General features: G+C 42.9%; 2 protein-coding genes across 2 annotated transcripts; one reads left to right on the forward strand and one right to left on the reverse strand.

Moving 5' to 3' along the window:
* Positions 1-1,887: 1,887 nt before the first annotated feature.
* LOC102177222 (RNA-binding motif protein, X-linked 2) lies at positions 1,888-11,829 on the reverse strand. The gene is made up of 6 exons (XM_018044173.1): positions 11,765-11,829; positions 11,455-11,570; positions 10,292-10,343; positions 4,878-5,007; positions 2,980-3,157; positions 1,888-2,521 (listed from the first exon to the last, which is right to left on the reverse strand). The coding sequence occupies exons 1-6, from the start codon at positions 11,827-11,829 to the stop codon at positions 1,986-1,988; spliced, it is 1,077 nt and encodes a 358-aa protein (XP_017899662.1). The 3' UTR covers positions 1,888-1,985.
* An 8,209-nt stretch (positions 11,830-20,038) lies between these two features.
* Positions 20,039-21,560, forward strand: GPR119 (G protein-coupled receptor 119). Its single transcript, XM_005700381.2, has one exon. It carries the CDS (start codon positions 20,212-20,214, stop codon positions 21,217-21,219), a length of 1,008 nt encoding a protein of 335 aa, XP_005700438.1. The 5' UTR covers positions 20,039-20,211; the 3' UTR covers positions 21,220-21,560.
* The last annotated feature ends 4,468 nt before the right edge of the window (positions 21,561-26,028 follow it).

Here is a 26,028-nt window from a genome sequence, read left to right on the forward strand (position 1 = left end):
CCTCCCTTTCTTCTCCAGAAGTTAGACATACGTCATAGTCTGACAGCTTTCCCAATCTCCGCCAGCTCCCTCCCCACTCTCCTTCATGGACATCCCAACCACCAATCTAGGTGCACATCTCATCTAGGACCCATACAAACACACCAGTTGATTTAACTTAGCACATTCACTATTAAAGCTCTAGTCCTCTGTTTTACAGTGTCAGAAATTCCATTTTAATAATTCAGCAGAGGTATCAAGGTTTTGTGGACTGTTCTTTCAAATTCATAAAGGATTGATTAAATAAATAAGTAGAATAAAATAAATAAATAAAAAGAATCTCAAAATGAGAAAGAACTACCCATCAGACCAGACAGATATACAGTGGAGCTGACAAAGTGTTCCCACCTCACAAAGAGCAGCTACTCGAAAAGCAGACTAAGCACAGAAGCAGGCTGGTATACCTGGCTAGCCAAAAGGTGGAAACAACCCACACGTCTAGCCATTCAGGAGTGGCAAACAAAACATGGAATATCCATACAATGGGACATTATCCATAAAAACGAATGAGGTGTCTGGAGAAGGGAATGGCTACCCACTCCAATCTTCTCACCTGGAGAATTCCATGGACAGAGGAGCCTGGAAGGCTACAGTCCATGGGATCACAAAGAGTTGGACAAGACTGAGTTAACATTTTCACTGATACAATATGGATGCACCTCAAAAATATTATACTAAGTGAAAGGCACCAAACACAAAAGGCCACATGTACAATTCCACTTACGTGAAATGTCCAGAATAGGCAAATCTACAGAAACTGAAAGCAGATTGGTAGTTGCCAGGGACAAGGAGGACGAGGGGATGGGGAGGAGCTGCTTAATGGGTATACAGGGTTTCATTTTGGGGTGATGAAAATATTTTGGAACTAGATAGGGTTGGTGGTTTTATAACACTGTCAATGTACCAAACTGCACTGAACGTTCCCTTTAAAATGGTTAATTTCAAGATAAATATCGTATACTAACGCATATATACGGAATCTAGAAGATGGTACTGATGAATTTGCAAGGCAGACATGGAAAAACATAGAAAACAGACTTATGGACACAGAGGGGAGGAGAGGGTGAGATGTACAGAGAGTAACATGGAAACTTTCAATAATATATGTAAAATAGATAGCCAATGGGAATTTATCATTATGTCTCAGGGAACTCAAACAGGGGCTCTGTATCAACCTAGAGGGGTGGGATGGGGAGGGAGATGGGAGGCTCAAGAGGGAGGGGACATATGTACACCTATGGCTGATTCATGCTGATGTTTGACAGAAAACAGAATTCTGTAAAGCAATTATCCTTAAATTTAAAAACAAATATTTTTAAATGGTTAATTTCATGTGAATTTCTTCTCAATAAAATAAATGTTATAAAGAAAAATATGTAGATATATCAACCAAAACAAAACCAGCAGAATTGAAAAAAAGATGTCTACAGTTTCAAAAAACAGGGGGCAGTCAGGCAAAAATAAGGAAGGAGCAGGCTGATGTTAAGAATCCTTATCATATTCATAGCAACCTGTCTGAACCTGGTTAAGCCACACTTCTCTGCTCAATGGTTATAGCTGCCAACTGGAAAGGTTCTTAGCATGTAGCACAAAGACTGGAATTCTAGAACTGTCTGGTATTTCCCCTTCCTGGCCATTTCATCATAAATTGGGGTCATGAATTCAATGGCCATATTTATGAACCCAGATTTAGGTACATGCTCTGGTAAGTACCAAAAGTACCAAGTATATCCCCAGGGACAATGGATTCTGCTCAAAAATCCAGGACATTTAGCTGTTAAAAACTACAGCTCTCTTGATGATTATTATACTCAAGGGATCAAAAGAATTAATTCTCAGAGACTTTACATGTAAATACATTAAAAGAATAACTGAATTTCATTGTATTTGAAAAATACAGTTCATTTTTAATTCTACCGTGCTGAATAGCTGAACAGGCTGCGGCATCAGTGATGCCTGCGCTCCCTGGGATTAGAGGATTCCCGGTCTCGGGAGTGCTGGGACCTTTTGTGCCGGTGGGATCTATCTCGGCTCCTACTTCTACTCCTGTGACTACGCCCCTCAGAGCGCCTGTCATGCTGCCCCTCAGAGCGCCCGTCATGCCGTCTGGAATGTATGTCTGAGCTTCGACCCCTGTCTCTCTCCCTGTGCCTGTCTTCTCTCTCTTCCCTCCTGCTTGATGACTTGTGCTCGTGCTTGGACTTCTCCTTTCTTGGCTCCCTCTCTCGGTCCTCCGTTCCACCACAGCAGGTCGTCCTGACCTCAGGGGAACTGGGGTGGGACTTCCGCACCTCCCTGGACTCCGACTTCTGACCCTTCTCTGCCTTCTCTGAGTGCTTGCCACTGTGCTTTTTAGAGCCAGGGTCATCCTTTTCCTTTATCGTCTTGCTTCTGGGCAATGAAGAGGAGGCTGGCTGCTCTGCCTGTACTTCCTGGCCAGTCTTCTCTTTGTCTTTCTTTTTTTTCTTTTTTTCCTTTTTGTCTGGAGGAAAAGGGGGGCACAATCAGTAAGAAAAAGAAGATGGAAAAGATGGAGGATATACAAAAGGAAAGCATGCTTGGCAGCAGCGTGAAACACTCACGGTCTCTCCTTCTAGAAAAGTGCCCCCAAGAATCCAAGCTGGATGTCTGTCACCCTTAATATGTCAGGTTGCTGTATAAGGCAACTCCAGATCTTAATTCTCTCTCTCAAGACCCTACCTCCATACAGTCACATTGTTAGGTACCAGAGGGTTAGGACTTCAACATACGCATTTTGGTGGCCAGAATTTAGCCCACAGCCATTAGTCTTCTGCTGATACTTCTTCTTTCCCAGTTAAAGTAAGGTTCCCCACACCTGCCCCCTTCATACTTGAGAACTGACTACCAACTCTCAGTGAAGGCTAAGAAGAGCAAACATTAACCTTACCCAGAATCTTCTCATAGGCCTTAACCATTTACCTTTTTTGTGTTTTTTGGTGGGTTTGTCATCTTCAGAGCCCTCAGATGAACTTGGTGGAGGAGTATGAGTCCCACAGCCCCTCTCCTGCAGCTCTCTGGTCACCTCATCCATTTCTTCTGAGTCCTCAGGAAGTCGATAGTTAGATACATGATCCACTCGGATAGTTCTTCCTTTGATCTAAGACAGACAGGCAATGCTAATTCTGTTTCTCAGAAAATCTCCAAAGCAGACCTGCTCCACTGATGTGTCACAGCACACACCCCTACACATTCGCTCAGCCCTGGGGTAGGCAGGTAGAGCCTGAGGCAGCTGGAGAGCCTGGGAGCCTCATCAGTTTATCCCAGAGTTCTATATAAATAGCTCCATACTACAAGTGTGCCATGAAGTGAAAAGAGCCTGGAAGTACTGCCCCAAAGCATAAGCAGCATGGAAAACTGCAAAAGTTTAGATGCACAAACATGAATTACCTTCCATCTGTAACATTAATTTACGGTGAAACACACTGTGAAAAAGCCTGGAAGCTAAAGGGAATTCCTAAAATTCAGCTCAACACTACAGCTGCTTTCTCAACACAACTGGATGAGGCCAAAGCAGAACAATAGCTGGGAGAGGGTAAGAAATCTAGAAAGGACTACTTTCTTTTCTCTTAAGCCCTCACTCCTTGCTCCACCCCGACCATACTGGAACCACTGCCTCATGCTGATACTATCACTGCAAATCACAACTCTCCAGGTGAACAACAAAAAATTAAACCCTCACTTAAAAACATTCGAGCAGACACAGACTTATTCTATAGGCAATGCTATCAGAAATGTGAAATGTCTGGCTTTTACTGTTCCATTCAAGAGCCAGTTTTTACTCTTACCCCTAAGCCTGAGTACTTTCACCTATCCCATTCCACCATAAAAGTGCAATAAAGTCACCTTTTATGGTGACTTCCTTTCACTGCTGGTGCAATCAGTGACAAATTCTCCAAGTCAAGAGTCACCCCTCCAACCTGTAACAATGCTCATTCAATGGCAGTGCTTTTCCTAAATGAGCACAGGGAGCATGTGGGGCACAGATAGCCCGGACTTGCCCCATCCCCTTTTCATGTCTCAACTCTCATGTCATCACTCACCCTGTCTCACTTACAAGGGTGGAGGAGAGAGAAGAGAGGACGGAAACCTTCACAATGAGTTACTTTCATAGACTCTGTTATCAGATTTTAACTAGAGAATTTTCAGGGTCCAGTACTGCTAAGTCAATGGAGACATATGACAGACATACATGGCTAGGTCCTCAGCCACGAAACCATGATAGAACCCCAAATTCCCTGATACAGGACAGCATGAAACAGCAGTGTTTGCTAGTCTCTTTGCTCTCCAATACAGCTTCCCTGGTCACTCAGAGGTTAAAGCATCTGCCTCCAATGCGGGAGACCTGGATTCGATCCCTGGGTCGGGAAGATCCCCTGGAGAAGGAAATGGCAACCCACTCCAGTATTCTTGCCTGGAGAATCCCATGGACGGAGGAGCCTGGTAGGCTACAGTCCACGGGGTCGCAAAGAGTCGGACACGACTGAGCGAGTTCACCTTTCACAGCAGAAATGAGAGTGGAGTGTGAGGAAGAAAAGGTGAAAAACAGATGCCTGGTTGGGTGCAAGATGAAGGGGAGTGGGGGGTCATGGTACCTATGCTCCTGAGGACATAGCTTGCTAAGAGATGGGGAAAAGAGACGCATGTTGACAGGGTCATGAGCCAACAGAATTACTTCCTGGTGTCATTTCCCAGTCAGTATGTCCCCACGGCTCTGCAACCCAGCTGACCAATACTGCCCTTGAGCCTGCAGTCATCAGCTGGGAAATGAAACTGAAACCCTACACAATGGAAAAGTTCTGCTCAGTAAGCATACTCACCTTGATCCCATTAAAATTGTCAACAGCCAGAATTGTGCTCCTCTGGTCTTCATAGCAGAGGAAACAGAATCCTTTGGATTTCCCAGTCTTCTTGTCCCGTACCAGATTAATGTTAACAATCTCCCCGTATCTATTTAATTTATGAAAGAGTAAGACACTATTGATTTAAAATGTAAAAACTTTCAGATTGGATGATAAAACAAAATTCAAATAATATAATCTGTACAGGAGACACACTGAAAACAAGACGACAAAGAAAGGTTAAAAATTAAAAGTTAGAAAAAGATATATCAAGAACACCTAATTTAAAAAATGGGTGGTAGTATTAAGATCAAAGATGAATTCAAGGCCAACCAAAAAAAAATTTAAATGTGACTAAGAGGGCTCTTTTACACAGAAAAAGGTCCTAATACATAAGTCATGAAATTTTATACATAAATTAACACATCCAAAATTTTAATTAAAAATACAGAGAGCAAACTAAGAGTGAAAGTTATTAGAGATTTTAACACACCACTTTGAGTTCACAACACATAAAATTGAGAAAAATAAGTCAGAAGAATTAATATAAAATTACATAACTACAAATAAATGTATACTTAATAATATAACAATTACATTGTTAAAAACATTAACATCAGACTAGTAGATATACAGATATATTCGATTGTACAAAAAGAGTTTCTTTGCAAGAATCCATGAAACACATATTAAAACTGACTGTAGACTAGATCTCAAAGTAAACCTCAATCATCTCCAAAAACAGCACAGACCATGTTCTCCAATCATAATGTGAAACAGCTGGGAACAATAATTTCAAAACAAAAAATGCCCTAACTAGAACTTGAAACCTATTCTCCAGGCTAACTACTGGATGAAAGAGAAAGTGAAACAAAATAAAGAAATCATGGTAGACTATTTAGAAAACAACAAAAATGGGAATATATACCAAAACTTAGTGTCTGTGTGTGTTAGTTGCTCAGTCTTGTCCGACTCTTTGCGACCCCATGCACTATAGTCCGCCAGGCTCCTCTGTCCATGGAATTCTCCAGGCAAGAATACTGGAGTGGGTTGCCATTTCCTTCTCCAGGGGATCTTCCTGAACCAGGGATCGAACCGAGGTCTCCTGCATTGCAGGCAGATGCTTTACCGTCCAAGCTACTAGGGAAGCCCACCAAAACTTACAGGATGTGGCTAAAACCACACTCAGGAAAATCTGTGACATTAAAGAATTTTATTGTTAAAAAGGAAAGGGGAATTCCCTGGCAGTCACAGTGGTCAGGATCCAGGTTCAAACCCTGGTCAGGGAACTAAGATCCCACAAGCCACGGGGGAGCGGGGGAGAGTAAATCTAAGGAAGGTAGGTGAAAGTTAATAAAGACATAATTTAATGAAAAAGAAAACAGAAAAAATTCTACCTTACTCATTATATAAAAATTAATTCCAGAAAAGTTAAAGCTTCATAAATTTAAAACTACAGTCATAAAAATACAATAGTAACTGATGGAAATGTTATAACATGATCACATACATATACCTCAGCCCCAAATCTAGCATCTTAAAAGAAAACACTAGAAATGATTCAACTATGGTATTCAGCTATTTAACACTATTTAATATTGTAGGTATTGGCCCATGCAATTAGACAGGAGAAAACAGACATAAAAAAAGAGTAAATATATGTGTATGTATAACTGATTCATTTTGCTACACAGCAGAAACTAATACAACACTGTAAATCAACTATACTCTCATTTTAAAAATTAATTAAAAAATGAAAAAGTAAAGCTATCTCTGTATGAAGATTATATATGATGATATATATAGAAAACCCAAGAGAAGCAATGATAAGCAATGATAAAAACAAACAATATAACACATCTGTAGGATAACAGGATATAAAGACAACAAAAATAAACCACCCTCTTACAAACAATAATCCTAAGATATAAGGAAAGAGGAGCCCCATTTGTAACAGCAACAATAACAAAATAAAATACTTAGAAATAAATTTAACAACAAGCAATGTACAAGGTCTACGCAAAGAAAACTCTTAAAAACTACTGAAAGACACAAACACAGTTTTCAATAAATATAAAGACACCTCTTTTTCTTGCATAAGATGACTCAACATTATAAAGATATCAAAATCACCTCCCCAGTTAATACTTCTGTATAAGGGTGACACTCCAATTTGCTGGGGGAAAATATGGAGTTTTAAATAAATGCTGTTGGGACAACTAGATAGCCATTTGAAAAAATATGAAATTAGGTCCATATCTCACACTACACATCAGAATAACTCTAAATGGATCAGAGATTTCAATGCATAAAATTGAAACCATACAAGTATTAGAAGAGAACGTGGATGGGTGGGGAGAAATACTTTCTAATTATGACTCAAATCCAGAAGCAATGAAAGACTGATAAATCTGACCACTGCTGCTGCTGCTGCTAAGTTGCTTCAGTCGTGTCTGACTCTGCGCGACCCCATAGACGGCAGCCCACCAGGCTCCGCCACCCCTGGGATTCTCCAGGCAAGAACACTGGAGTGGGTTGCCATTTCCTTCTCCAATGCATGAAACTGAAAAGTGAAAGTGAAGTCGCTCAGTCATGTCTGACTCTCAGTGACCCCATGTACTGCAGCCTACCAGGCTCCTTCATCCATGGAATTTTCCAGGCAGGAGTACTGGAGTGGGGTGCCACTGCCTTCTCCAGCAATTAGAGGACAGACTACACAGGGACAGCATGAGGGAGTTTGGGGGATGATGGAATTGTCCTTCATCCTAATTGTGACGGTGATGACACAAATTTATTCAAGTATTTAACAAAATATCTCATAGGACTGTACATCCCCTAAAAAGTCAGTTACCATAAGATCATTTAAACATATGAATAAATGAATGCATAAAAATGTAAAAATAATAATTTTGCAAAGAAAAAAATCACAATAAACAAAGTCAAATGACAAACTAGGAGAAAACGTAGGCAATTTACATCACAGATTAAGGCTAGAAAGCTATTTTTTTCCTTTTTGCTATAAAGGACATTATCAGGACAACTGGAAGTCAAATAAGGTTTATAGATTAGATAACAGTGTAACAGTGTTGATTTCCTGAATTTGATCACTATCCTGAAGTTAAATGTCCCAGTATTTTGGGAAATACACACTGAAGAATTTAGGGGTAAATGTGCATCATGTCTGCAATTGACCCCCAAATGGTTCAGAAAAAAAAAATAATATGCATACAGGTGGAGAGAAATAATAAAGCAAATGTGATAAAATACTAACATCTGGGGACTCTGAGTAAAGGGGATATACGTATTCTTCATTCTATTTCATAACTTTCCTGTTTTAACCCAGAAATTATTTCAAGTATTTCAAAATAAAAAGTAAAAGAAAAAAGAATATAGGAGCTGGCTTGACAGGATAACTACAGACCACAACTGGGACAGTTTGAGCATCAAGAAATAATAATAATGGCAATGTAGTATAACACATCAAATTAAAAAAATAAGTCCACAGCAATACAATACATGATAAAGTGTTAAAAACAATAAGTTAATATCCTTAATACATGAAGGGCTCTGGTAAAATCAGTAAGAAAATGCGGAACACACTAACAGGGAAAAAATAGGCAAATGATCTTAATAGACAATTTACAAAGAAAAAGAATAAGGACCTATAAATCTATGAAGAGATGTTCAACCTCCCTGATGATGAAATAAAGGCAAAGTAAAATAATAATGAGAAGTCATATGGTAATATTTTCTTAAAATAACCATTACTGATTAGGATTCAGGAAAATGAGCATTTCAGTCAGAGTGAAAACTGATACAACCTTTTCAGAGAGTAATTTGACAATGTTTATAAATTAATTTCATGAAAGAAATCATCAGGGAGGCATACAAAGATGTATATATCACAACGCACACTGCAGTATAATTCATAACAGCAAAATATTGGAAATAATGTCCAACATTGAAAAGAAGACAATAAATACACAAAGATGTTAACATTTTTTTCCTTAAAGTACATTCTTATTTTATTCTTCGTACTTTTTTCTTTTTCCCAAATGTTCTACAACAACTATACATTACTCTGATAATCAGAAAACAAAGTATTTTTTGAAAGCCACTGTTATCAGTGACACAGGCAATCTTCATGGAGAGCAATGTGTGGAGCCAAAACAGAGAACTGAAATAAACACACACACTAGAGATCATCACTCAATACAAATAAGACAAAAACAGCTCCCAGGTGGAAGACTGGACTAGGCAGAGCTACCACAAAGGGGTGGAAGTTATAGGCTGTACCTACTGTGAACTTCCCAATACCCAAGAGTTGGAAAGAGCAGCCTCAGGCCCTGCCAGGGCCCTCTGCCATGGCCTTTTTCTTGCCCAGTTTCTTTCCCACGGCCTTCTGTCCTATATATGGCCCAACCAATCAGCCAGGGACCTCTGCCCACTGGATGGTCCAACCATTCCCTGCCATGGCAATGCCTCTGCCAGGGTGTGCTAGCCACTGTCTGTTTGCCCAAGCTCTTTTATCATGGTTCTCTGCCTGAGGACTCCACAGTCCAGGGGTCATGGCTCTCTGCTGCTCTGAGCTGCCAAGGCCTTCTGCCACCTATGGACTAACTACTCTGTGTAGCTTTGGGGTTGTACCCAACCCTTCTCACACCAGCTGCCACAACTAGTGTGAGCTGCCAAGACTCTCCCCTACCTAGTGCTGCTGCTATCATCCCATAGCAGAATGAAGAATATAAGATTCTCCTATTCATTCTTATCCCTCATCCCCATAGCAGAATAAAGAATATAAGATTCTCCTATTCATGCTTATCCCTCATCAGCCTGTAATTCTCAGTCTCCAGTTAAAGAGACTGGCTCTGCTCACTAACCTTACACTCAACTAGAAACAAACAACAACAACGAAAAAAACTACTGCCTAAACCTTTTGCTTTTTTCCCAGTTCCTCTGTGCTTTGCCCTAATCCTACAGTGCCACACAGGTGTGGGCCCAGAATGGCCCCATGATCATAAGTTACCCCTAGTTTATAAGAGCCCAAGGAGATGGGCCAACAGAGCACCTTCCTAGGAGTTCCAGTCTGTTCCAGTGTAGGCTTCAGTGAAAAGGCAATAAAAATAGACCAGAATCTCCAAGACAGGCTCCTACATCAACCAACTTCTTGGATTTGGCACATTGGAGAGTTCCAGACCACGTCCTGGGACTGATCTAGACCAAAACAGAAGCTTCAGGCCTCCCCATGCAGGGAGGCCAGTCAGTCTAGAGTTAAAATAAATGGGCTTTTGTGATGCCATAAAATGCATTATGAAAGCAAACTACTCTGATGACCCAGAAGGTAAGAAATAAAAAAGTGACTTACTAAAAAGAAGAAAAAAAAGGTGACTTACTGTGAGAACACACAAATGATGTCCCCTTCAGTCAGTTCATAAGGAAGTCCCCCTCAAAGAGAAAAACACATTTCAGTTCAGCAAACACTCAAGTGTCCACTATGTACCACGCATGCACTAGGCCAGGCACTGGGATGCAAATCAGAATAAGCAACAGGGCCTTCCCTCAAAGAACCTAGTCTAATGTAATGACAGACACACACAGAAAATGCAGCAGTAATACAGAAAAAGGAGTGATTAACTTTGAGTGGAAAAGCTGGGATCACCCCTAACCAAACTAACCCCCCTCACACCCAAAATCTTCTGGACAAAGCAGATAGTTTCCAGCACAAAACTTGGCTTCCAAAAACATATCTTGAACTCATGTGCTCTCTATCTGCAAATTCACAGCTAAGGTCCAAAATCAGTTTAAATATGCAAATATTAACCCCACCTCACAAATACTAAGGATTATAAAGTCAATTGTTAAGCATTTCATAGGAAATAAATTTCCTTGCAAATGTTTCCTTCCTCATCAACAGAATGGGGATATTACAGTTCTAACTTCACAGAATTGTTATAATAGTTAAATAAATGGAAATAAAATGTTTAACACAATGTCTGGTGTAATAACCTCTTTGAATAAATTGTCAAATTACCGTATATGACACAAAGTGAATATAGGGATGGTGATACAGCCACGGATAGAAGGCAGGAGATAACTAGATGAGGAAAATAAACTCTGAGGGAAGGAGAATGAGGAGGGGAGGGAGTTGGCAGTAATATGAGATCGGGGCTAAGACCATGAGTTCTAGAGTGCCATAGTTCTGGCTGTTCCACTTCCTAAGCTATGTGACCTGAAGTCATTAACTTCTCTGCACCCGTTTCTTTAGTTGTGTAAATGGGGAGGGACGGGGGGGATGATAGTAACGGTCTCTGAGAAACCAAGTGGCACGATTCTCAGCAGTGAACGGCCGGCAGTACCTATTATGGGCACTGACTTAGCAGAGAGAGTAAACTAGAAATGGGGAGAAGACAAGGAAAACGTATTTACAGAGAGACAGCGGAAGGGAATAAATGTGGGTGGTGAATGTCGGGAGGAATGAAAGGCGGGAACGCTGAAATGTTAGGAAGCAGGGCAGGAGAGGAGGAGGAGCCCTACGAGAGGAAAACGTGGGCCTCACCCAGGAAGATCCAAGCGCTGTCCTTGTACTCGTTGTGCCAAGACACCTTCTCCGCCACCCCCAGTTGGACCTCACGCTCATTCAGCTCATTAATCAGCTTCACTTTAGTTAAAGGGCTAAACCGGAAGGAAAAGCGGACATGTAAGCGCGCCCCGGCCTGAGGGAAAACAACAAAACCGAGAGACTAATTTTCTAGACTCCCCGCCTCTCCCGCCCGTCAGCCCCGCAGATGCTCTACCACCTCAGCCCCAGTGGGCTGCCCCGGGCACCAATTCCCCCGACCTGTCTCAGAGGACAGTAGAGGCCTTACTTCATCTCCGCCGTTGCGGGCTCAGAACCTAGGAAGCAACTTCCCGGAGAAGCCGCAACAAGCATGCGCGGTCCCGGCGCCTCGCGCCCATTGGTTGCCGCGGGGCGTGCGCCGCGCCGGAAGAGCGCTGGCGCGCCGGGGGCGCAGCGCCTGAGCACTAGAGCTGGAAGCGGCTTTCCTTGCTCGGCGGAACTCGCTCTTTAAACAGAGAGTGTTTCTCTGGTCCATTCGTACGTTCCCTCGAAAAATTGGGCAAGGGTGCGAGCCTGGTCTGTTCCAGGACTCCTAGCTCCTGGACGACACCTGGCATTGATTAGCCTAACTACAAATGTTTGCTGAATTAAGACTGAAAAAGTGCCTGATACGGCGACTTAAGTCCTAGCCTTCGCTCTCAAATTCCGCCTCCATCCTTCACTCCCAGTCAGTAACTCACACGCGCACCCCCAACAAAGCATCCTTGTTCAAGAGTGACGGCAGAAAAGTAAAGAAGATATCTGAGAGGGTGAATCTTTTTTTTTTTCTCCTAAATCCCAATGCTTAGGCAACTGACAGGTATACCGCCGTAGGCTGAATTGCATACCCAGATTTGTGTGAAAAGCTGCTACCCCTTTTCCACAGTCTCCTACGGGAGGTAGAAATTCGTATTGTTAAATTAATAGCTAACAGTTGAGCAGACAATACTACATTGTGTGCTAATCAATTTATATGCATTGGCTTTCTATCCTCATAACAGCCCTGTGATGTCTGTGATACAATCATTCTCTCCATTTTATAGAAGAAACTGAGGTTCAGAGGAGTTAAATATTAATGATTTGAAAGGTACTCTGTCTACCCATCAGGTCTGGTTGATTTATGAATCCATACTGAGCATCTATATATGTTCTGTACAGCAAGTCTGTAGACAGAATTGTAAGGTTGGGTTCTTTGCCTTCAAAGAGCTGATAATATCATTGAGCATACAGGATATATCTGCTTTATAGATTTCACTCCAGAAATAATCAGGAACCTATAGAAGAGGTGGTGACATACAATGTGTAAATAAACCATATTGAGGATTTAAATCCATCTTGCACATGTTCGCATCAGTATCTGGTCTTAGACCATGCATGGTCTAAAAGTGAAATTCCAGAGCTATGTAGTTCTCTGTGTAGGCCTAGCTCAGAACCCCTGAATCTAGGCACTTCGTAAAAGTACTTTGATGATGACAGTGATGATGACAACTGTACCCTCAATGGTTCACCATGTACCCAATGTCTTGCTAAGAAGCAGAATAGAATCTGCTCATAAATGACAGTTTCTCTTCATTCATTCTGTGTCTCTTCCCTTCCCCGACTCCAACCCAGCTATTCATTAACTTGGTAGAATTACATTGGCAATGAAAACTAAACAGTGACAGATTGCATAGGGGTTTTATCTGCTCCTAGAAACCTTAGGTTGCCTAGTTGTAGGGTTGAAGCAGTCACTGCAAAGTGGTAAACTAGCTTGCAGCATTATCTGGCTGAATTCTTCCAGCAACTATGAAATGAGGGAATTGGAGCAATACCTAGGCCTTGGTCATCAGAGTTCAAAAGGAAGCTGAAGCAAAAGAGAAGAGTAAGACCAACCAAATAATAGACACCTGGGATGGCAAACTCTGGTCCTCCTCTCAGACATTAAATTCAGAGGGTTCTCTGGATTCTCATCCCCTTTCCACTCAGACTTATAGAAATCTCTAGACATCATCTTACCTACCAATTCCTACCAATTGGAAGTACATCCATGGAGATGTCCCAGGCAAACTGGGAAGGTTTTCAGCTCTCCCAGCTTCTACTCCTTTCTTCACCAATAACATTCATTTAGCACCCATTGTATGCAGAGCTCATTTCTAGGTTCAGTGGGTAATGCTAAGGAAATTGACGGCAGTCCCTACGTTCAAGGAAAGGCTCAACAATATGGCTAGTCAAATTCATCTCTCCGCTTCTGACTACCACACTACATCCGCAAACACTTTCCCTCCTGACTTCTCTGTTTCAGGGAATGTTATCACCATTTTCCTGGTTGCCCATGTTCAAAAACAGGGATGCCATGCTTGTATTCCCTATTCCTATTTACCCAAAGATATCTATCCAATCACCAATTCCTAATAATTACGCCACTTCCGTGTCTGTCAAACACATCCTGTCTGCTCTCAGTGATGTTCTGAGTCATCATCACATGCCTCCTAGCTCTTTCAGTACTCTTATAACTGCCCCAGCCCCTATTCTTCAGTCTTTTCTCCAACTGCTCCCCCCGCCCCATGAAGCCTCAGTTTCAGCCAGGCTCCACTTCTGTCTGTTATCTCAAGGGCCCCTTTCATTATCCAACCTAGATACCTCTTCTGAGAGATCCATATATCTCTGGGCCATTCAACCTCTCTCTGACTGAAACCTGCCCGAGCTCCAAACTCCAATCAAGGCATTTCTCGTTCAGGAAACTTCCTGACCTTACCAGCCTGCAGTGATGGCCCCCGCTTCTGAACTCTGCAGTTCTTCACAGCTCTTTTATGTTCTCCCCCTAGAAAGACTGTGAGGTCCTAGAAGGTAAAGACTGCATCTTTAAGCTCTCAGTACCTCAAACCTCAAACACATAGCAAGTACACAATACAATTATTGGTTAATGAAACTGAAAATACAGCTATGGTTACCTTTATGGAAACAGATGAGGGTAAAGGGAAAGAGGCTTTTATTTTCCCTTTGTCCCTTTCTACATCATTATCATTTTCTTAACTTTATCCAGGTCTCTTTTCTTTATCACATTTTTATTGCCATGTTACCCTGGCAGAAAGAGCATGACCTTAATTTTCTTGCTTTTGTCTTTTATTCACCCATTCAACAGATATTTATTGAGCAACGATTATATGCTAGACACTGGTATAAGCGCTGGAGATATAACAGCAATCAAGGGAAGTGGAATTCCTGTCCTTATGGAGTTTACACTCTTATTGAGGAGAAGGAAAATTACATGAAAATACATCCAATCTTGATAAATACTATGAAGGAAAAATAAAGCAGCATTGGTGACAGAGAGCGGGAGAGTGTTGCTATTTTATAAACGGTGTCAGTCAAAGAAGCTCCTTCCCCAGTAAAGTGACATGAAGGCAGAGATCTACAAGAAGATGAGGAGCAACACTTAGAGATATCTGGGAGAAGAGTGTTGTAGGCAGCAGGAACAGTACATGCAAAGGTCCCGAGACAGGAGTGTGTTTTAGAAACAACAAGCATGCCAGACTGGCTGGAGAGAAGCAGGCAAGGGGATGACAGAGTTGTGTTTATTTAACAAAATCTGATTTAGTACCCACCACATACTAGACACTTTTCTAGGTACTTTACACATATTAATTCATTTACTTCTCACAGTAACCCTATGAAGGAGATACTATTGTCCCCATTTTACTGATGAGGAAACTGAGGCACAGAGAAGTTAAGTCACTTGCCCTAGGTCACATAACTGATAAATGGGAGAACCAGGATAGTGTGGCTCCAAAGTCTGTATCTTTAGCCTCTATGCACAGGATAAATGAGGGTCAGGGGAGCAGATCGGGCATGAAAATATTGGGTTTTACTCAACATTTGGATTTTACTCAATGTGAGGTGAGAAGCCACCAAAGGATATTAGTCTGACTTACATTTTAGCAGGATCACCTTGGCCGCAGACTGGAGGTGGCCAAGGGTGGGGAAGTCAGGGGTGGGGAGGGTGTGTGGAAATGCCTAGGACAGAAGCAGGAAGACAAGTTGTGAAGCTCCACAATAATTCAGGCAAGAGATGATGGTGGTTTGCCTCAGGGTGATAGCAAAGGAGGTGATATTCCACGCTGGTATTTTTTTACGCTAAAAAAAAAGAACACGTCTAACACCAACATAAAGTCATATCCTGTGTTTGTTAGTGTTCAGGTGCTGGTCTAGATGCTGGGGATACTACAGTGAACAAAACTACATGATTCCGGCTCACAGTGTTGCCAGACAGTTACATATGTGAATAAATATACAAAAGGATGAGTGTTGCAGTGAAGACATGAGTGAAATGCTATTGGAACTAGATAAGGCATCAATTCATTCTGACTGCTTGGGGTCAGAGGAAGCTGGGGTTGGAAAGCAGATTGTTGTGTACTACAGAAAGGCAGGTAATAGTTGAACTGGACCTTGAAGGTAGTCACCTTGTAGATGGAAGATAGGGAATGGGCAAGAGCAACTCAAGCAGAGGAACCAGCAGAACTACCAAAGGCAAAAGATCTGCATTTTTACAAAGTTGTCAGGTCATACCAATGTTCCTGATCTGTTTCACCCTTTGGTGCACAAGAGACTAGAAGACAAGGCTTCCCTAGTGGCTCAAACAGTGAAGAATCTGACTGTAATGCAGGAGACCCGGGTTAGATCCCTGAGTAGGGAATATTCCCTTGAGTAGGAATGGCAACCCACTCCAGTATTCTTGCCTGGAGAATGCCATGGACAGAGGAGGCTGGCAGGCTACAGTCCATGGAGTCAAAAAGAGTTGGACACAATTAGCTGCTTTTGGATAAGGCAATGGCACCACGCTCCAGTTCTCTTGCCTGGAAAATCCCATTGGCAGAGGAGCCTGGTGGGCTGCAGTCCATGGGGTCGCTAGGAGTTGGACACGACTGAGCGACTTCACTTTCACTTTTCAGTTTCATGCATTGGAGAAGGAAATGGCAACCCACTCCACTGTTCTTGCCTGGAGAATCCCAGTGATGGGGGAGCCTGGTGGGCTGCCCTCAATGGGGTCACACAGAGTCAGACACGACTGAAGTGACTTAGCAGCAGCAGCTGCTTTATTTTTCCTCCATGTGCTGTGCTTAGTTGCTCAGTCTTGTCTGACTCTTTGCAACCCCATGGACTGGAGCCCACTAGGCTCCTCTGCCCATGGGGATTCTCCAGGAAAGACTACTGGAGTGGGCTGCCATGCCCTCCTCCAGGAGATATTCCCAATCCAGGGATCGAACTCAGGTCTCCCACATTGTGATCAAACCCGGGTGTCCCACATTTCAGGCAGATTCTTTACCATCTGAGCCACCAGGGAAGCCCTTTTCCTTCATTGTATTTATCAACATTGGATGGATATTCATGTCATTTTCCTTCTCCTCAATAAGAATGTAAACTCAACGAAAGCCTTTCCATGGACTTCCCTGGTGGTCCAGCGGTTACGAATCCTCCTGCTAATGCAGGAGTCATAGGTTCAATCCTTGCTCCAGGAAGATCCCACATGCAGCAGGGCAATTAAGGCCATGTGTCACAACTACTGAAGCCCACATGCCCTAGACCCTATGTTCCACAACAAGAGAAGCCACTGCAATGAGAAGCCTGCACACCGCAATGAAGAGTAGCCCCCTGCTCATCCCAACTAGAGAAAGCCCTCATGGAGCAACAAAGACCCATTGCAGCCATAAATAAAAGTCTTTTAAAAAGCCTTTTCATATCCATCATAATCTCGTTTTCATCATCCCCACAACACTGAGATGTAGGTATTATCGTCCCCATGTCACACATGAGGAAGCCAAAGCTAAGTCAGAGAAGTGAAGTCATTTGTCCACACAAAAGCACAGGAATTTATGTAGGGGTAGCCCCCAAGTGTCCTGAATTCAGAGCCTGTGCTTTTGCCATTGGACAGTGGTTCCCACCCCTGGCTGCATATTAGAATCACTTGTGGATCTTTTAAAATTCCAAATGCAGAAGTCACATCTCAGACTAAGGACATAAGAATCCCTTGGTGTGTGACCCAAATGTCAGTACTTTGGGAATCAACAAGTGTTTCCACTGCACAGTTAAGGTTAAGAACCATTTCCCCGGAGCATTTCACTAGAGGAGCATAAGCATAAGCACCACCTGGGAGCTTGTTAGAAATGCAGATTCTTGGGAATGCCTCAGAACTAATGAATCTGAAACTCTGGCAGTGAGCCTCAAGAATCTGGGTGTTAATCAGCCCTCCGGGGGACTCTGATGCACTCTCGAATTTTAGCATGGCCTTGAAACGGCCATCTTGACTCCACACGTAGAGTCAAGGGGCTGGGGAGACAAAAGCATGCCATAGGTCCAGGTATAAAGTTAGACCAAGTGCTAAGCGACTGAAGCCAGCCTCCTAATGGATGTACCAAAGAATAAGAACTGTTCAGGTTAGCAACCAGAATACCACCCCACTGGCTTTCTGATCCTTGTAAGAGAGACATCTGCCAAAGGCCCTCTCAGACTGTCAAAACATCCTGGAGTATAATATTTGCTTCCAACTCTGCACCCTGCTCTCCACGCTTTCACTTAAAACACTAACCTTTCCCATTTGTGCTCTGACCCGAATTGAGTAAATAAGCTTCTAATCACTCTTCTCCCCACCCCTCTCTTCTTGGTATCCAAGATGAGAGTAGCATGCAAAAGGTTAGTTCTAATGTACCTAAGCAAATGGATATACAATCTAAAATAAGAATGAGCTACACAGCCACTCTTCCTGGCCCCATCTCACCTGCCTCAGCAACACTGCTGTCCTTTGGTCTAACTCTATCTCTGGAAAATGGAAAATTCCACAACCAAATATTAGAGCAGACACTTTCCAGAGTACAGCTCACCTCGCCTTCTCCTGTCCCAGAGATAGCTCAAGTCAATAGGATCAAGAAAAACAAGGCTAATATGATCCTGCAATCCCATTTCTGGGCATATATCTGGAGAAAACTATAATTCAAAAAGATACATGGACCCCAATGTTCATTGCAGCACTTTTACAATAGCCAAGACATGGAAACAACCTAAATGCCCATCAGCAGATGAATGGATAAAGAAGATGTGGCATATATAGACAATGGAATATTATTCAGCCATAAAAAGGAATGAAACTGTGCCATTTGCAGCAACATAGATGGGCCTAAAGATTATCATACCAAGTGAAGGAAGTCAGAGAGACACACAAACATCATATGATATCCCTTATATGTGGAATCTAAAATATGGCACAAACGAACCTATCTACGAAACAGAAACAGACTCACAGACACAGAAAACATACTTGTGGTTGCTAATAGCGGCGGGGGGGCGGGGCGGGAGGGATTGGGAGTTTGGGATTAGTAGATGGATAAACAACAAGGTCCTACTGTGTAGCACAGGGAACTATATTCAATATCTTATGATAAACCATAATGGAAAAGAACATGAAAAAGAATGTGTATATATATATATATATATATATATATATCTGAATCAATTTGCTATACAGTAGAAATTAACACAACATTGTAAATCAGCTATACTTCAATAAAATAAAATTCTTTAAAAAGAAAGGCAAGGTCACAGGATCAAGAAAGTACAAGGCAGGCACCTTCCTGGCAGTCTGGTGGTTAGGACTCTACACTTCCACTGAAGAGGGCACAGGTTCAATCACTAGCCAGGTCCCACATGCCTAGTCAGGTCCCACATGCCTAGTCAGATCCCACGTGCCTAGTCAGGTCCCACATGCCTAGTCAGGTCCCACATGCCTAGTCAGATCCCACATGCCACTTGGCACAGCCAAAAAGAAGAAAGTAAAAGGCTGGCAGCCACAGCTCTTGACCAGATACAGGGTCCAACATAAGGCAGAAATTTTCTCAATGAGTATACCCAACAGACAGCAGCTTTCAATAGGGAGCGGGCTCTCTTCTAAACTGAATGACAGCTAGTAACAATTCTCTTTTGCTTCTCTGGCCTTTCTGAATCCTCAACTAATCAAGCTTTGAGGGATGAGAAATAGGGGACCAGCACACCCTATTTGAAAGAATTATAATCTGAGGTGTTAGGAAATGAAAAATAAGAAACTGCCAACATGTGTATAACTCTCCTGAAAGTATGCTGGACCCTAAAATAGCTTGCCTGCCCCACTTCCCACTTCAATGGATTATGGTCATCTTGTTTGATTAAAAGCAGTCATAGCAACTGAGAATTCGTTATCCAGAAAATGCTTAATTCAGCTGAGATTAGTTGTCAAGCTAGTATTTGAGGCTTAGGAAGAAAACAAGTGGACATTTAAGATCACGTTATGGAGGAAAAAACGTGTGATTAGAGTCAATTATATCTTCTGCGAGATAGGAGACCTGATGAATGCCCTGGTCTCTCCAAACAAAGCCCTTGAAACATTAGTGAAGGGAGAGAGCCTGGCGAGACAACAGGAGACAGGTACTTGGGAGTTGTCTAGTAACTTGGTTGTTGGAGGAGGGACTAGCTCAGGGCCGAGGGATACATCTGCACTGGGCTTGCTGCCTTCAGATCACTGGAGAGGCAAGAGGCTGAGGACTGAAAACCAAAGAAGGAGTGATTCTCCATGACCAGCAGGATCCCAAAGACGGCCAGCCACCAGCCTGGACTGCCAGCTCTGAACACACAGCTCCGTATCACCCAGCCCGTGAGAATTTGAGCTGGAGGGCCAGTATCCCCCGGTAAGTGGAAATCCTGCCACTTCAAGACATGGAATCATCTGTCTCATTTGGAGTGATCCTTGCTGTCCTGGCCTCCCTCATTATTGCTGCTAACGCCCTCGTGGCCATGGCGGTACTGTCGTTGATCCTCAAGAATGATAGCGTCAGTCTCTGTTTCACCTTGAATCTGGCTGTGGCTGATGCCTTGCTTGGCCTGGCCATCTCTGGCCTAGTCACAGACCAGCTCTCCACACCGGCTCGGCCCACAGAGAAGACACTGTGCAGCCTTCGGATGGCATTTGTCACTTCTTCTGCAGCCGCCTCTGTCCTCACGGTCATGCTGATTGCCTTTGACAGGTACCTTGCCATCAAGCAGCCCCTCCGCTATTTCCAAATCATGAATGGGTTCATGGTTGGGGCCTGCCTTGCTGGGCTGTGGTTGGTGTCTAACCTCATTGGCTTCCTTCCCCTCGGGATCCACGGATTCCAGCAGACCACCTACAAGGGGTCCTGCAGCTTCTTCGCTGTGTTTCACCCGCGCTTCGTGCTGACCCTCTCCTGCGTCGGCTTCTTTCCAGCCCTACTGCTCTTTGTCTTTTTCTACTGTGACATACTCAAGATTGCCTCCACGCACAGCCAGCAGATCCGCAACACGGAGCATGCGGGAGCCCTAGTCAGGGCTCACCGGCCCCCACGGACCCCCAATGACTTCAAAGCTGTGCGCACGGTGGCCATTCTCATTGGCAGCTTCACTCTGTCCTGGTCCCCATTCCTTATTACGAGCATTGTGCAGGTGGCCTGCCAGGAGTGCCACCTCTACCTGGTGCTGGAACAGTACCTGTGGCTGCTCGGTGTGGGCAACTCCCTGCTCAACCCACTCATCTATGCCTATTGGCAGAAGGAGGTGCGGCAACAGTTCTCCCAGATGGCCCTGGCTATGAAGAACGGGCTCACCACATGCCTTCTTCTTCTCTCGCCCAGGGATGGCGGTCCAGAGGGGCGCAGGGAAAGTGTGCGTTACATCACCACCATGTCTCACTCAGAGCTTGAAGGCTGAGATGGTAAAGGTAGACCAGTTTCAAAGTGCCTCTCCCTCGCTTCGCAGAGCCCCAGCTAGATCAGATGGAGCTATAGGAGAAAAAGAACACTTGCTTCTGGCAACTGACCCCCCCCCGTACCCCTGCACCCTCTCACCCTTTATAATCAGCTTCCCCATTTGCAAATCTCCATTCCTCCCTGCCCTTCTTTTGCAATGAGTCTGTTTCTCCTATACAGCTATACTTACTTAAAGCAACGTGTACTACTGGAAAGATGCTTAAACTCAAATCTTATTTTTGAATGCACTAAAACAGCATTGTCTAATAGAAATCTATTGCAAGCCACCTATGTAATTTTAAATGTTCTTGTAGTCGTGTTAAAAAGGTAAAAATAGAAACAGACAAAATTAATGTTTCATTTACTTCAATATACCTAAAACTTTATTATTTCAACATGTAATCAATATAAAACATTATACTTTTTTCATGCTAAATCTTTGAATTCTGCTGTGTATCTTACCTTTACAGAACATCTCAATTCAAACTAGCCATGTTCCAAATGCTGAAGAGCTACACATGGACAGTGGCTATCAAATTAGACAGCACAGTATTAGAAAAATGAGGTTCTGTTCTTTGTAACTGTTTACTATAGTGATTGCTTTGATAAAATGAGGAGTCTTGCCCTCCCTGATATAATCAGACATTTTATGTAGTGAGGTTGTATAAATGTAGGAACCTGAAATAGATACTAAAGCTGGTCTTTTCCCATGCTTCATGGTGTTCAAAGGAGTGTTTCTTTGACAAATAGCCAGTCTTGTGATTATTTCTGCTGTTAACCTCCTCCCCACCCAGCCCACCACCTTCTTAACTCTGTGGTGCCCCTTCCCCTCAGTTGGCCTCTTATGTCACTTGTAGCTTCTTGCTGATGACAATGCTGAACCACAGATTCCAAGACACTTAAAGGGAAGAAAGGGGCAGGTACCAAAACACGGCACTGCCAAGCTCTCCACACTGGGCCCACTTTGTTCCTCAAAGCTTGACCTTCTGCCATTTACTCCCAAATTTGCATTTCCCTAAGAAATTCAGTTGCATAAGAGGATGCCTCCAAAATGGCCCAGGAGACTAGCCTCATCCTGCTCTTGTGGGTACAGAAAATGACAGTTGGCAACTGGGAATTATGCTCAGGCTCCCTCTGGGCAACCCTGGCAGCAGAAACTATAAGAGCATAGTGGGGAAGAAATCTAGGAGCCATGTTCAGCCATCTTGAGTTTCCTATAACCCTTTATCCAACCTCCTAGTCTCTACAACACATTCCTCGGAAATTTGCCGCCTAAGGCCCTAAACTAGATTATTTCCCTAGAAAGCTGCCAAGTGGACAACAAAAATGGGAAAGGAAGAAACCAAAGCAGTACAGATTGATTTGTCTGGGACTTGGTGCCAAACAACCTTGGAAGGTTAACCCCTCAATATCTCTAAAAATGATGGCTTGGGGATACATCTGAGCCTAATGTGTAATGCCTAACTCTAAGAGGCCTCTGACGATTTTCATTCCAATCTCGAACTATGATGCTCAGAACCTGGATGGAATTGGTCTCTCAGAAGGATGCTTCGCACTTGGGTTTTCATTCCCCTTCAGTCTTAGATTAACCCCCAGCTTGCTCTCCTCAGTTGTTCTGAAGTTAACGGTCATCCCTTTTCATGTCCATGTTCTTGAAAGTTCCCTTCTCCCTTTCTTCTCTTACCTTCAGACCAAATGGCACATTTTTCTCTGATCTCTTCTAATACACATCAAGCCTCCTCTGGTAGATCATTTTGCAAGTTGTTCTGCTTGCTACTCTGACCTAGAGGAGGGCCGTGCTTGCCTTTGCCATAGTAACCTTTATGTTCCTACAACTGAAGAACTTTCTGGCTCTCGAGTGGATGATGGAGTCCAATATGCCTTGAAAGGCTGAGTACCCAGCAAGTACCAGTTATGCCAGCTTGGACTGGGTTATGAGTTACTGGGAATGAGGTAAAACACAAAGAGTAACTGGGTTTGAGGACAAAATTGAAAACAGGCTCAAATCAATGGTCTCCTTATTAGTGGTTCAAAGCTTAATTTTCTGGCCTTGCTGCAAAGGCCTGATCTTGCCAAGGTAACACAAGCAAAGTGGAATGGTATTTAGTTACAGGAGAAAGGCAGGAGCTGAGCAGAGGCCAGCTGATTGTTGTGCTATGAGGTTCAGCCTAAAAAATTCCTGCTATTCCTGGGAGTCAGTGTGTCCAATGGGAAAACTGCAGGTTTTGAAATCCAACTGACCAGTATTCAAATTATGATTCAGTCGTTTAAGTTCTCAAAGCCACGGCTTTCTCATTTGTAACATTGGGGGTAATTATACCTACCTTCTTTGGTTATTAGTGAGGATTAACTCAGACACTGTATGTGAAAATGCCTAGTAAACCATAGCACATTGTTAGTGCTCAGAAAATATCCTCTTCCTCTTCCTTAAAAATCCTGAGGAATAAAATATCCTGCTGATCGATTCAAGGGAATCAGTCACATTTGCAGGCATTGTGACCTCTAGGACAAGGACTATCAGGCCCCAAACCATGAATTCCTCAATCCCTGAATAAAGGTTTTGAAAAATGAGTGATGAGAGGTGACTCAGGCTGGAAAAGACAAACATAAATCTAATACCTTAGCAGGATCAAGACAGAGGAGATATAAACAGGGTACTATTACCATATACTTGGGTTTAAGAGTAACCGCAATCAAGAACCCTGTGTTTGATAAGCCACCAAGAGCAGAGATACAGAAAGCTCTGTACTAGTCTAATGGCTTTCTTTGATGCAGGTTCCTGTACAGATAAGGGAATGCACTGGCGTGGAAATATTTAGATTTCATTCATGCATCCAATGTTGTCTCCCGATGCACTTGCAGAGAAGCCAGATCCTGTTCAGCAATTTGATCAAAATAGCCAAAAGATATTAATACCTTGAAGGACAGAATGTAGACCAATTGGGCTCATCAACCATTTCCATGAACAGCTTACTATGAATCTGTTTAAAAAAATACTGTGACATGGATAAGTTTTACACTAATTCCTTGGGTAGCTAATGTTATGCATAGCACCCCTCTGTTTCAGACAACAACCCTTAAGAACAGAACACACAGCCCTCTGGACACGGGCATTTTGAGTCGTCTCACAAATGTTAGAGGCAGGTTTCCATAATCCATCACCACTCCCCTGCTTGTCCACATGACCAAACAGCCATCTCTGAGAGCTGGCTAGCTAGACTTGGCCTTGGGATACTGTCGCCCTGTATGATGAAGTGTTTGCAGGTTCACATGGGAAATGAACTTGTGACTTTGATTTCACCTGCACTTGCTCAGTCACTGGCCAAAGTGAACAGAGACCAGTGAAAACAACAAGCTCGAGAGATACTTCGAGGATGCACAGAACGAGAAGAAAGATGATGCTGACAGCTGGGCAACAAGAACAGCAACCGGCCCCACACCTTAGCTGCCGTCAGCCACTCATTTTGTGATTCCTTCAGTACCTTCTACGTCATCCTTCAAACTGCTGACTGGTCTGAAATCCTTCTCCTTTTAATTAATAAATCTTGATTTGTTATTTCTTGTAATCATATAAACTCAATGATGGTACCTATAAGTGTCAACTGCCATTTATTCATTCATCTGTCTACACACCCCATGAATGTTTATTGAGAGCTAGGTGCTAAAACTACCCCAGATTTCCTGGATTTCTTTTAGAGATATATTCATGTATACATGATGGTCATTACTCTTTTCTGATTATAATTTTTATTCATTTTAGAAGTTTTTAAAAATATAGAAAATTATAAAGGTACCTATAATTATACCATCCAGAGATACTCACTGTTACTTTCCTTTATCTGTTTTCTTCACTTAATATTATATTGTGCTATTTTCCTATGTCATTAAACTTTCTTCAAAAACATGAGTTGTAAAGGTTGCATGTTTTTCAACATGAGTATATAATATTTTAACCATTTTTCTATAGTTGTACATTTGTTATTTCCGATTTCTCACTGTTATAATACCAATTCAAACACCTTTGTGTGTAAATCTTTGTCAGGCTTCCCAGGTGGCCCAGTGGTAAAGAATCCACCTGCCAATGCAGGAGACATAGGAGATGTGCGTTCAGTCACTAGATTGGGAAGATCCCCTGGAGGAGATAATGGCTACCCATTCCAGTATTCTTCCCAGGATAATCCCATGGATGGAGGAACCTGTTGGGCTACAGTCCCTGTGGTTACAAAGAGTTGGACATGACTGAATGACTGAGCATGCATACAGCCATAAATCTTTGACATGTCTGTTTAATCCCTCAGGATAAAATTCTCTGAAGTAGTATTACTAGGTCAAGGAGCATTAAACACTTATAAGAATTTTGATTCACACTTTTGCTGGCATTTCTTGGAGGGTAATGTTTCCCTGGGGGCTTACCAGGTGCCTCAGTGGTAAAGAATCCGCCTGCCAATGCAGGAGACGTGTGTTCAATCCCTGGGTCAAGATCCCCTGGAAAAGGAAACGGCAACCCACTCTAGCATTCTTGGCTGGGAAATCACATAAACAGAGGAGCCTGGTGGGCTACAGTACACGGCATCACAAAGAGTCTGACATGACTTAGCGAGTAAACAACTACAACGACAAAATGTTTCCCTAGGATATTTGCTGCTGCTGCTGCTACTAAGTCGCTTCAGTTGTGTCCGACTCTGTGCGATCCCATAGATGGCAGCCCACCAGGCTCCCCCGTCCCTGGGATTCTCCAGGCAAGAATACTGGAGTGGGTTGCCATTGCCTT

The sequence above is a fragment of the Capra hircus genome (genome assembly GCF_001704415.2).
Source record: "Capra hircus breed San Clemente chromosome X unlocalized genomic scaffold, ASM170441v1, whole genome shotgun sequence".
Taxonomy (NCBI): Eukaryota; Metazoa; Chordata; class Mammalia; order Artiodactyla; family Bovidae; genus Capra; species Capra hircus.